The sequence below is a fragment of the Girardinichthys multiradiatus genome, chromosome 13, assembly GCF_021462225.1.
Source record: "Girardinichthys multiradiatus isolate DD_20200921_A chromosome 13, DD_fGirMul_XY1, whole genome shotgun sequence".
Lineage (NCBI taxonomy): Eukaryota > Metazoa > Chordata > Actinopteri > Cyprinodontiformes > Goodeidae > Girardinichthys > Girardinichthys multiradiatus.
This window is the reverse complement of record NC_061806.1, coordinates 37684437-37697736: the sequence shown is the minus strand read 5'-3', so window position 1 is coordinate 37697736 and position 13300 is coordinate 37684437. Positions and strand designations below refer to the sequence as shown.

At 40.2% G+C, this 13300-nt stretch overlaps 1 protein-coding gene across 1 annotated transcript in view; it reads left to right on the top strand.

Annotated features, from left to right (window-relative positions):
• Window positions 1-203: 203 nt before the first annotated feature.
• The window catches only part of chrna11 (cholinergic receptor, nicotinic, alpha 11), a 34068-nt gene continuing 20971 nt past the window's right edge, over window positions 204-13300 (top strand). Inside the window, exons 1-5 of the mRNA XM_047384778.1 lie at window positions 204-502; window positions 5648-5787; window positions 9623-9667; window positions 11053-11162; window positions 11243-11322. Coding sequence (XP_047240734.1) covers window positions 451-502; window positions 5648-5787; window positions 9623-9667; window positions 11053-11162; window positions 11243-11322 — 427 coding nt within the window. The 5' untranslated portion in view covers window positions 204-450. The remainder of the gene's footprint in view (window positions 503-5647; window positions 5788-9622; window positions 9668-11052; window positions 11163-11242; window positions 11323-13300) is intronic.

Genomic DNA, 13300 nt, shown 5'->3' with positions numbered 1-13300 from the left:
AGATTCAATCTAGCCTGAATTATACGATATAGTTTCCATCCTTTCCACTTTTTCTCATCGTTTTTCAGTATTTCCCACCTGAATGATCTCGTTCTGCTCCTTTTCCCAACAATCTTTCTGGTTTGGATCATCCGTTCAGCCAATTAAAAGCTCTCACCCCCTTCCTTATCTACAACCCTTTCATTCACATCCCTTTCATTTTCCTTTCTTTTCCATTTTAGGCCCTCCTCCCTGACAGGCGAGACAGCTCACAGCTTTCAACTCCTCCTCCTCCTCCTCCAGCGAGCACATGCTCATGCTCCTTCCATCTGATACCGACTGGATGCGGAGCAAAGATTTGCCAGCAGCTTCTCCAGTCTCCGCTCCCATCTTCATCTTCTCTCCATCCCCTTCTCCTCTCCCATCCAGAGCTTCTCCGTTTTCTTTTTGCTCCGGTTGTTCCCGACCAGGATGTGGCACTCTGTGGCTCTTCTCCTCTCTGGACTTTCCGCTTTGATCAACGGTGAGTCTGACTTCATCTCTCCTTGTCTTTCATTCAGGATTCTGGTCTGGTTGCAGAAGTGGCATTTTATAGGAATACAGTCAGGAATGGGTGCTCTTCCCTCAGGTTTCACCTAATATTAAAATAAAAATTTTAGGGAGAGCGTTGCTCACCTGTTTGCTTATCTGTTTACATTTAGTAGTTCCTTTAAGATTAATGTGCTCTTGTTTGTCTGGAGACATATGTTCCGTGCTTGGATGGCATTTTTTACCAGACAGACTGACACCACAATGACAGCTGCAGCACACAGAGAGATGCCAGCTGTCAGAACATTACATCTCTCCAAAATTGTCTTTCTGGTCAAATCTGCGCTCATATCAAGGGTCTCCCTCCCCACCCGCAGAAACGCACTTCAGTTTAACGACACGTACAGATCAGCATCTTGCTTCTCGCCTCCCTGTTGCTGCAGCCGAGAAGCTGTGTACGTTTTGGGCTGACGGGGGATGACAGAGCTGAGAGGCAGAGTGGGTGAACTTTCCCTACAGGCAAAGAGCAGCAGCACTGAGATGGTGTTCAGTTTGAGTTTATGACGAGGCTGTAGCTCAATCACCAGAACGACATAAAAGACAGGAGGACAGGGAAGGTAAAAGTTTCAGACTGTATTGCTGCAAAACAAGAAACACTCTGAAACATCCAGAGCTTTTCTGTCACTCAGTTTGAAGCAAACTGCCTGGAGTGTGTCTGATGTTTCTCTGACTTACATTATCATCCGTTCTCCTTTTTTACAGCACTGTGCAAAAGCTTTAAATCACTCCCAATTTCTTGAAGCTTTGTTTCCAATGAGACAGACTTTAAAACTCTCTCTCATAGTAATGTTTTCTTCGCAATTTGGCTGCTTTTTCACTCATCTTCTGTGCAGTCCTTGTACCTGACCTTGACAGAACACTGTTAAGTATGCCCTTACAAATGAATAAGCAATGGATGGAATAAGAAGTGTCGATCTAATAAAAAAAAAATACTTAAAGCGAATAACAGTGTATGAAAGTCATGTCTTAAGGAAACCGCAGACAAAAATCTGCCAAAACATAAGACAAGACATAAGAGATGGATCAAATTTCAGCTTATCATCTACTCAGTGTAGAGATTACAGCCAATAAGTCCAAAATATGATTATTCTCTAAAGCTCTGTTATGTTGTTTTCACCTAAAGAAATGAGAACAAATTGTGTCTATTAGATGAGCCACTGGCAACTTATCCCACTGTCCTCCCCACAGCATGATGCTTCCACCACCATGCTATCTATCTATCTATCTATCTATCTATCTATCTATCTATCTATCTATCTATCTATCTATCGATCTATCTATCTATCTATCTATCTATCTATCTATCTATCTATCTATCTATCTATCTATCTATCTATCTATCTATCTATCTATCTATCTATCTATCTATCTATCTATCTATCTATCTATCTATCTATCTATCTATCTATCTATCTATCTATCTATCTATCCATCCATCCATCCATCCATCCATCCATCCATCCATCCATCCATCCATCCATCCATCCATCCATCCATCCATCCATCCATCCATCCATCCATCCATCCATCCATCCATCTATCTATCTATCTATCTATCTATCTATCTATCTATCTATCTATCTATCTATCTATCTATCTATCTATCTATCTATCTATCTATCTATCTATCTATCTATCAAAACACTTTCCTAATGAATTTTTGACGTAAATCACAGCCTTCCTCAGTACAACAAACGTTTTGTGAAATCATATTCATATCTGTGGTTTCATTAATTACATACTTTGTGTTTTAATATTTTGCAGATTTGTAAAAGTACATGGAGCATTTCCTAAATATTCTGAATTTTTATAGTGCATTTTAAACTTAATGAGCTTCACAATCGCATATCATTTACAAAAACATTGAGCATTGTCCATAAATCTTCGGTCTAGCCTTATTATTTTCATGCAGCATGGTCAGGCTATCTTGTAATCTTTAAAAGACGATCTCAGTTTTGTTCTTTAATGCTTGCAATGTCTTGGTTGGGAATTTTTCTGGTGCCTAGGAGATATATGCCCCCGGAAAATGGGTTTGACAACTCTTAAGGACATTTTCTTTTTTTTTTTGATTGATTGATTTATAGGCGGTTGCTGATAATTTTGTCTCCTCTCCATTTGGTACATTTTCTGCTTTATACCCGACTGATTCGAGTATGAAAGGAACAATCCATCAATGGACATTTCGAACCTATCATACATTAATTTAAACCCACCATGTAGATGTTTATTACTGTACAACTGATTATTGATAATATTTTGGATCTTCTCTCTAAAGAAATGTATCAGTGTGACTCCGATAAATTTATATTATTTGCCAACAGGGGATTGTTCAGAACGTCTTTTGTTTGATCTCATGATTCAGTAGTCAATTGGAAATAAGGTGTAAAGTAAAATCTCAAGAACATAGAATGACATTTATTTATTATACATTAAATTCATCAAAATGCTTTTATGTACCAAGAGACTGAAACGCAGTGTTGGAGTAAAAGGTAAGAAATGGTTGGTTTATGGTACAAAACAAGGGTAGAAATTAGCCAGGAGCCTTCATAAGGCAAAGTATAATTGTCTTAACAAAGAAATAGAAATGATTATGAAAATAAGTGAAAAAACTGCCAGAGTTAATAGAAAAACATTAAAAGATCTTCAGCAAACTATTGGCCACTTCAAAAGTTTTTTGGAGGTTACCGCTGGTGTTTTCAAGATTTATTCTTTGAAGCAGAATATAAGGAAAGATTGAGAGCTTTGTTTACATGAATGAAAAGAAATCAGAATTCATTTTAGTTTAACAAGCCAACCTATACAATGATTGCAAAAGTCATCAGTTTGTTAGACTCCTATTAACACCTATCAGACAGCCTTTATATGAGGAATTTATAATGTTTTTCCTTCAGCTTTGGCTTAAAGTCTCCTACCATTCATATTATTCGTTGAAAGAGTAATTCATACTTTAACTTTTTGTGGTCCATTGTCTTTTTATTGCTGCTCTTGATCAATTTTCACTGAATAGGTTTTATCACACCCACCTTTTATTGGTTTTGTGATACTGGCTTCCCTGACATCCTGTCATAATCTGCTTGTGTTTGGGGTTTTGAGTTCTGTTTACTTCTCTTCACTGCTACGTTCTGCACTTGCCTTATTTTAGTTCCTTCACGTTTATTACATTCATTCTGTTTAGGCGTTTGTTCCTTCCCTGGTTAGATGTTTAGTTTGTGTTTTCCCGTAGATCTGTTGGTAGTCTCTTTGTTTGCTTATTTCTGTTCACTCAGATGTTTTCTGAGTGAACCTCCCTGCTCTCCACGTTCTTCTGTGTTAAATAGTCACTCTCCTTCAGTTCTTCGGCATTCCTTCTCAACCAGCTGCTCCTGATTCTCGATTACCTCCCCTAGTTTATTGGTCCATACTCCACTTCCCTCTGTATTTAAACTCTCTGGTCTTCATTGTTTGCTGCTGGTTCCTCCTGATATCTACCATGAATGCTACCCTGTATCTTCCTGCCATGTTTCGTGCCTAGCCATTCTGTAAGTCTTTTGTTTATTATTATTAAAGCTACTTCTCTACTCACCATGCGGCTCCCTTGCTCTGCTCTGCATTTTGGTCCAACCCAAAACCAGCAGATTATGACACCTCCATTTCAGGATCCAGTTTAAAATGCTATTTCTTTGTTCCACCAGTGTGGCACCACCTTGAATTTACAGCCTCAAGTTTTAGGCAGAGTAGTGAAGGTCTACAACTGATATTTCTAGACGCAGGTTAAAGACATTTGATTGTGATTATTTATTTATTTGTTTCCCATTCGACCTCAATCTGTGGATCAGCCAACCTCTTCCATATATAGAAGCCCAGAATTTCGATAATTTAAAATCAGTCCTAAAAGTGGTTTTGTTGTCTCTGTGTCCTGTTGAAGCGGAGTCTTTGCTTCGCTTCACTAGAAAGTGCAGTTGCTTGGAGACTTAACAAACCAGCATCCTGTGGGTGGATTTAAAAGCGTTATGCTTCAAATTCACTTTGCCTGTAATTCACCACAGGGGGCACTGATTGTGACAAAAACTGTGATTTCTAACAATACAATATTGGCAACATTCATATATATACGTAATTTCTGCTCCAATTCTTGCCAGATTTGTTAATTTAATGTGCACAGGCCTGGGTTTCTGTGTGACAACTATGTCACCAGAATAGCCATCTTATTGTTAGTGAGCCATCCATTAAGTCTCACTTTTTCCGGTGTAATGAGTCTGGGTTTTACCTGTAAGGGTTTATGTGATGAAGGTGACAAAACCTTATTTTCCAGAAATTGTCTGTCACTCCACTCAAACTATAAATTGAGGCTTATTTTCAAAGATAGTTATTTACTTTAAAAACAAAGAATAGGTTGAATATGTTTTATTTATGGCTCAAAATCTCTAGGTTTTATGTCTTATGGCCCTAAGATATGATATTTGCCCTTTAAGATGTTGCACTAAAACTTGAGGAGTATTGCATAAAAACTCTCTGGTTTTCATTTACCTTGCAACCTAGCATGCATGATAGTTGGAAACTTCAGACTCTCCAGAATCCTGGGTTTACCAATTGGGAGAAGAGCTGAAAAGAAATTATGCAAAACAATCTTTAATTTTTAATTTCTTGGTACATTTACCGTCGACCTTCAGACCTTTGAAAGCACTAATTCATGCCACTTTTGCCATGGATTCTTCAAGTTTCCTTTTAAATCTCTCTCTTTAATTTGTCACTGGATTGTATTAATCTGTTATAATTGTTGAGTAATATATTCTAAGTGAAGAGCAGGACTTTTATATCAAATCTCATTTGGAGACAACAACGGTAAATATAGGTGTGGCTAAAACTTACGTCACATTTCCCTTAAATTGGTTTTATATGTAAAAGCTCATTTTCTCTGAATTAAATCTTCCGATAAGGATCTGTTACAAATGGCTTTTGTCCACAGGTGTTCTTTAATCCCCAGTCCACTATACTGGTTGAGGTTTTCCATTAATGTTGGAATAATCTTTGTTGCAGATTTTAAAGGACATCTCATATAATCATTTTGCCAGATGTAAGTCTTGTTTTGCTTTTTCTTTAGTGTCGTTGCAGGGACCTCACCAGAGGAACCTGCTGAAAAACCTCCTGAAGGACTACAACCGGATGGAGCGACCAGTGGGGAATGACTCACATCCTCTGACGGTTTTCTTTACCCTCAGTTTGATACAGATCATGGACGTGGTAGGTGCATGCAAAGTGGAAACTACTCAGCTTATAGTTCATGATAGGTTCTCTTCCATTTATGTTACTCATCTATCTGAGCCTCGAAGCTTTGCTCTCTCTTTCTTTGTGTATTTTGTGTGTTTTTATGTTTTTCGAGCCACAGTCCTGTGGTCTCATTCAGTAGAGAGGAACTTCTCAACATCAGAGAGTCCTCTCTTGGGATTTTTTCACCATCTTTCATCTATCCGAGGTTCACTGAGCTTCGGGCAAGTGGAGCTGCGGCACTCCATGGGATCCTGCGCCGGAGAGGGAAACGTGCTTGTAAAACTCCGCAAAAGTCTATGAACACCACTGCCTTCAATTCACCTGGCAAATGTCCGCTCTCTAAGCAACAAGATGGACGAGCTGCTTCTTCTTACCTGTAAAAACATGGACCTCCACGGATCAGCGGTTCTCTACTTTACCGAGACATGGCTGAGTTAAAACATCCCGGACCGAGCACTGCTGTTGCCGGGCTTTCAGCTGTTCAGAGCTTTAAAAGACTCATATCATGCTGTTACCAGGGCTGCTCTGGGTTTTTCAGATCATTATCTAATCCACCTCATCCCAACCTACAGACAGAGACTAAGAGCTTCCAAACCCAAGGTTCACACTGTTAAGAAGTGGACTGAGGAATCAAAGCAGACCTTACAGGCCTGCTTTGAATGCACAGACTGGACTGTTTTTGAAACCTCAGCCACTGACTTAAACCAACTAACTGATGTGGTGACATCATACATCAGTTTCTGTGAGGACATATGTGTGCAGACCAAGACCTTCTGCACCTTTGGGAATAACAAGCCATGGTTTACTCCACACCTCAGGAATCTGCGCAGGGAAAAGGAAGAAGTTCACAGCAGTGGAGATTGGGCGCGGTACAAGCAGGCCAGGAACAAACTAACAAAGGAGATCAAAGCAGCTAAGAGAAGCTATAGTGAGAAGCTTAAGAACAGCCTTTCTACTGGTGACACGTCAGCTTTATGGACTGGTCTGAGAAACCTGACTGCCTTTAGGAGCCCCCCCCACCCATCCTGAACAGAGTCGTCTCCTGGCCAACCGTCTGAATGGCTTCTACTGCAGACATGAAAGGAAGCCGTTCACACCTCAAATCATCTCCTCCACATCCCATTCAGGAACAAGTTCTTCCCACAAAACTACCAACCCCCCACCATCAGATCCTCTGCCCGCACTGAAGATCTCCGAGGAAGAGGTAAACAGGCTCTTTCAGCGCATGAAAACAAAGAAAGCTGGAGGACCTGATAACATCTCCCCGTCATGTCTGAAAGCCTGTGGAAATCAACTCGCCCCGATCTTCACAAGGATCTTCAACAAATCACTGGAGACGTGTGAGGTCCCCTCCTGCCTCAAACGATCCACCATCATCCCGGTGCCCAAGAAACCCACCATCCTAGGATTAAATGACTACAGGCCTGTAGCCCTGACGTCTGTGGTCATGAAATCCTTTGAGCGGCTGGTGTTAAAGCACCTGAAAGACATCACAGGCCCCCTGCTGGACCCTCTGCAGTTTGCTTACCGAGCAAACAGGTCGGCAGATGATGCTGTTAACTTAGGTCTACACTTCATCCTGCAACACCTCGACCATCCAGGGACGTACGCCAGGATCCTGTTTGTAGACTTCAGCTCGGCCTTCAACACTATCATACCAGACATCCTCCACCAGAAGCTCACCCAGCTCAACGTCCCAGCCTCCACCTGTCAGTGGATCAACAGCTTCCTGACGGACCGACAGCAGCAGGTGAGACTGGGGAGCATCTTCTCCCGATCCAGATCAATAAGTACTGGTGCCCCCCAGGGGTGTGTTCTATCCCCACTCCTCTTCTCCCTGTACACAAATGACTGCACCTCATCGGACTCGTCCATGAAACTCCTGAAGTTTGCAGATGACACCACTGTCATTGGACTGATCCAGGACGGTGATGAGTCTGCATACAGACAGCAGGTGGATCGGCTAGTACACTAGTGCAGTCAGAACTACCTTGAACTCAACCCACTCAAGACTGTGGAAATGGTGGTGGACTTTCGGAGAACACCACCCCCATACACCCCCCTCACCATCCTCAACAACACCGTAGCAGCTGTGGACCACTTCAGGTTCTTAGGAACCACCATCTCTGAGGACCTGAGATGGTCTTCACACATAGACACTGTTCGGAAGAAGGCCCAGCAGAGACTGTTCTTCCTGAGGCAACTCAAGAAGTTCAACCTTCCACAGGAGCTGCTGGTCATCTTCTACACTGCCATCATTCAGTCTGTCCTGTCTTCATCCATCTCAGTGTGGTTTGGCTCATCCACAAAACAGGACAGGTCCAGACTGCAACGAATAATCAGGACTGCAGAGAGAATAATCAGGGCTGACCTTCCCTCCATCCAGGACTTATACAGGTCTAGGGTCAGGAAATGAGCTGCTAAAATCTCTGCAGACCCCACACACCCTGCACATAAACTGTTCAGAGCTTTACCTTCAGGTGGCGCTACAGAGCACTGTTCACTAAAACCAGCCGCCACAGAGACAGTTTCTTCCCCCAGGCTGTTTCTCTGTTGAACATTCAATAGAGTACAGAACAACAGCATACAGATGTTGCAAATGCACCTTTTTATTTATATATGTGTATATTGTATATTGTATATATGTATACTCTGTAATGAAAAAACAAAACCAGAGAGCAAAGTGTACCGGAGTCAAATTCCTTGTTTGTATGTACGAACTTGGCAATAAAGCTGATTCTGATTCTGATTCTGAAGGGTTAGACCATAATAATCCAACATTATGTGCTTTTGATCTTAATCTGTCTCTGCTTTTTTAATGCAGTCTTTCATGCCATTGGACCAAATCTTTTTTAAGTAATTTCCTACTTGATGATCTCATGTCAGGTACCAGCACAATTTAAAATGCTATTTGCCCTTTAAAAACCATATTTGGATTCATCGAGCTTGCTCTACTTATTCCCTCCTCCTCAGAGTCTCTAATGACTTGTTGTTGTGCAGTGGTGCAGGACAATTTGCAGTCGAGCACTGAAAAGAAATCAATATCTTTAAAACGGTAGACTGTTCAGTCTTACTCTGAAAACTAAAAATGTTGGCCAGGCATGTCAGCTACAGCTCAGATTTTGTTTTATTCCTATTTGTTATTTAGAAGTATTTCTGTAGCTAAATCGACCCTTCAGTTTTCTTCAGTTACTCCTAAAGAGGGAGTTCTGCAGGGTTCTGTTCTTGGCCCTTCTTTACTGATGACATTCAGCTTTTTATTGCTTTTGAACCCTTGTGTGCTGTGAAAGTTTAAGTCCTACAAAATTGTTTGAAAAACATAAACTCCTGGTTGTGTGATACATTTCTCCCGTTGAACAAGGAGGAAATGTTGGCTCTTGTTTGATAGTAATAAATGAATTAACCATATATTAAAAGTGCATTTTTCTGTTTTTATCAGCTAAAAAATATTGATAAAAGAAGCAATAATATATTCAATGCGGAGATGGCAATGGGTTATTCAGGCTGTTCATTTGCTCTCGGAGAGATCGCAATTTTACTTCCCACATTGAAATGTCTCTGGACCACCTAAAGATTGTAAAAAATGCACCTTCTAGGCCTCTGACTTGATTTTTCAGGTTCTTCAAAGACACACTTTCTCTTATTGCAATACAGAAAGGAGCTATGTGAATATAGTTTGCTTACTTACATACTTTCTTAACTGTTCATGATGTGGTTACATCCATCAAATGGATAAATCACATAATAAATGGAAAGCCTTAAAATGCTGCAAAATCATATAACAAAACACTCCAATTCTGTGTTTCAGGATGAGAAGAACCAGGTGTTAACCTCCAACATGTGGCTTCAGATGGTAAGGACTGTCTGTTTGACTTTTCTGCTGTTGTTGGTGTGCGGTTTTTATGAACCACTTTATATAATCCGTAACACCAAAATTAAGGTCACAAGACTTGCTGTAACCCAGTATTTCCAAATTTAGAGCTGAGAAAAACAGGCTTCTCTTGGGAAAGTACCATTAAAAGACTGCTCGTCCAAAAGAAAAAAAAAAAGAGTCATCACCTAAATTCAACTGTGCAAGTGCATTCATTGTAAAAAGATTGTACACCCTTTAATTCTTGGTAAAAATAAATGATCTGGTCTTTTGTGGGCTTTTGCTGCTGTGTTTAGTATTATTTTCCGGTTAATGGCTATTTAAACCAAGCTTCAGCTGTTTGACAGATAGTATTACATTTAAAAGAAAACTTTTGTCAACTGAAGGTGCCCAGGTCCTGTAACGGCAAAATAAGCCCAAATCATCCCTCCACTACCATACAGTTAGAAATGTTTTGTTATTCAGATGCAACTTTGAGAAATATCTTATCTTATGGGGGAATGGACCTTATTCTAGCAATCTATCTAAGAAGGTACATGTTTATGGAAGTTTTCTAACAATAACACCAAGAACGTTAACATTTAATTACATGTTATGGCTTGAAGAGATGGAAACTTAACTCTTTAGTCGTTTGTGATACCTGTGAGCTTTGCACTGTCTTGGCCTTGTTGTTAATGTTTTCCCCTTGTGAGTGGTCTTTCTTGATAATATAAGATGCACTTAACATTAATTGGACAGTTGCTTCATTGCTGAATTATTTCCTTCATGACACTGTGAAAATGCACCGCTGTATGCTCCAGCCCAGTTAACTGCCTGAACTTCTGTTTTTATAGAGGTGGTCACACCTGCCAATGATGAAATTATGAAGTGCATTTGATTAGCAGTTGCTTTTTTAATTATGGAACCTGGTAAGGATTAGATTATTTTTATTACATCATGATAAGTAAATAGGTAGAATTAATAGACAGTGAACATTGTCAGGGTATTCTAACAGAGAAGAGCATCAGCAATTCACATATTTCAACTGAAAACATGTTATTTAACCATAACTGTTGCAGAGAGATGCTTCCTGTTTGTTAAGTAATGCTATGAGACGGTTCGCCCCTCTCCAGTATGTGCCTAAGAATGAATAATGCTGAAGTCTTTGCAAGTATTTGATACAACTTTGCATGCTGCTATTGCATACTGTGAAGTTTTTTAAAGTGCATGAATATTGAAACATGGTTCAATGAAATATTAGATTTCTCTCTTGGCTGGGAGTGCTCTTTGGTATTAATCTATTTCTGTTCATCTGGAACTGAAGATAAAGTATCTTTCCTGTAAATCTGCTGGGCCACGTCATCTTATCTGTCTCTGTGGGTTTAAAGAGTTGGTATGACCACTACCTCCAGTGGAACCAGAGCGAACACCCCGGAGTGAAAAACCTTCGCTTCACCACAGACCAGATCTGGACTCCAGACATTTTGCTCTACAACAGGTAAAACACCTGAACACACACCTCACACACGTTCATGCACATCAACAGCTGGTGACACTTCCTCCCCTGTCCTCCCTCAGTGCAGATGATGATTTCGACTCCACCTTTAAGACCAACGTTCTGGTGAACTCCAGCGGCTTTGCCAAGTTTCTGCCTCCAGGTTGGATTCTCCTTTTGCATTCATACTGCCTTTGAAAAGTATTCAAACCTTACAAACATTTCCATATCTATCTGCATTTCAACCAACAACCCTAATGTACTTCGTTGAAGTTTTATGTGATGGATCAACACAAAGTACTGCACAATTGTTCAGTGAAAGGAAAGGTACACATGGTTTTCCTCTTTTATTCTACAAATAAAAATCAAAATGGGAAATGCTATTGCATTTTATGTAATTACAGTTTTGGGGTATGTCTCTGCCAGCTTTTAACTACTAGAGATTTAGATTTTCAAGCTGTCTTTGCAAAACAGCTCAAGCTCAGGCAGATTAGACAAAGAACATGTGTGAACATCACTTTTCAAGTTTTGCCACAGATTCAATTAGATTCAATCAACTATTCTATCACATGAAGGTCATTTGATCTGAACAATTATATTGCAGCTCTGGCAGGATGGTCAGGGTTGTTGTCCTGCCGGAAGTTGGACCACCAGTCTCAAGTCTTTTACAGCCTAAAACAAGTTTTCTTTCATGATTGCTCTGTATTCAGCGCCACCCTTCTTCCCATCAACTCTGACCAGCTTACCTGTACCTGCTAAAAGAAAGCAACCCCACAGCATGATGCTGCCACCAACATGTTTCACAGTGAACGTGGTGTTTTCAGGTTGATATGCAGAATCAGTTCCCAGCTGCAAATAATGTTTTACATGTTCAGTTTTGGTCTAATATGACCAGAGTACCTTTTCCAGATGTTGCTGTGCTCCCTACACAGCTTGTGAAAAACTGCAACTGGAATTCTTATAGCTCTCTATCAACAATAGCTTCTTTCTTGCAACTCTTTCATAAATACTAAGTGTCAAGTTATGGCAGTTGTCAAAAGATTCTCCCACCTGAGCTGCAAATGTCTGCAGCTCCTCTAGAGTTACCACAGGTGTCTTGTCTGCTTCTGTAGTTAATGCTGTCAGTCATCTCTTGGTAGGTTCAGAGTTGTTACTTACTCTTTCAGTTTTCATATGACAGATTAAACAGAGCTCAGTGAAGCATTTGGAATTTGGGATATTGTTTCATAACCTAATTGTGCTTTAAACTTCTCCACAACCCTCTCCCTGTTGTGTCTGGTGGGTTCCTTGGTCTTCATGAAGATGTTTGTTCACTAATGTTCTCTAACAAACCTTTGAGGCCTTCTGAGAACAGTTGGATTTTTATTGAGATTACGGTATAGAGGTGATCTCTGTTTTTTTTTTTTTTACTTGACTTCTGCAGAGAGTTTGGTGCACTGGATTTTCTTCTTTATAAAAAAATATAATCTTCGTTGTATTTTACAATTATGCATTACTTTGCTATCATAAAATCCCAATAATATACATTGATCGTGGTTAGAACGTAACAAAATGTGGAAAAGGTGAAGTGGTATGAATACTTTGGCAATGCTCTGTTTTGTATATAATCGAAATTGTTCCCTCTCTCATCATCCTTGTCTGTTACCTCATTTCCCGGAGGTGCAGCATCTCACCCTGCAGCCTCTATAAGCCTTCTTGTTTGTACATTTGACATGAATATTTCATCGACATAAAAACAACATTTGTCAGTATAAACTGCTTAGAGCGCTCACTTCCTCCTCCTTATATCTAGACCTCATGACGGGCTTTCCTACAGGTAACGACTCCCTTGGGTTTTCACGGGTTTTTGCTTTGTATTTTCTCAGGCCCTCCCAGATTAAAGGAGCCTCAGACTGAATCCTATTGTGGAGTTGGGGGTTAGAGCTTCAATTACCCACTACAGTAAAAGGCTTGGACTTCATTCAGGTCATGGACCAGATTTATTGAATCATGGCTTCTGAGTGTATTTATGACTCCTCTAATTTTTGATCTAAATCAGAGTCTGTAAAAGGAAGATCGAAAGGAAAAACTCTGGTGTGGAAAGGTAGATTTATGATGGCCTGACCAATGTTACAAGTATAGTTAGGGATTCTGACTACTGT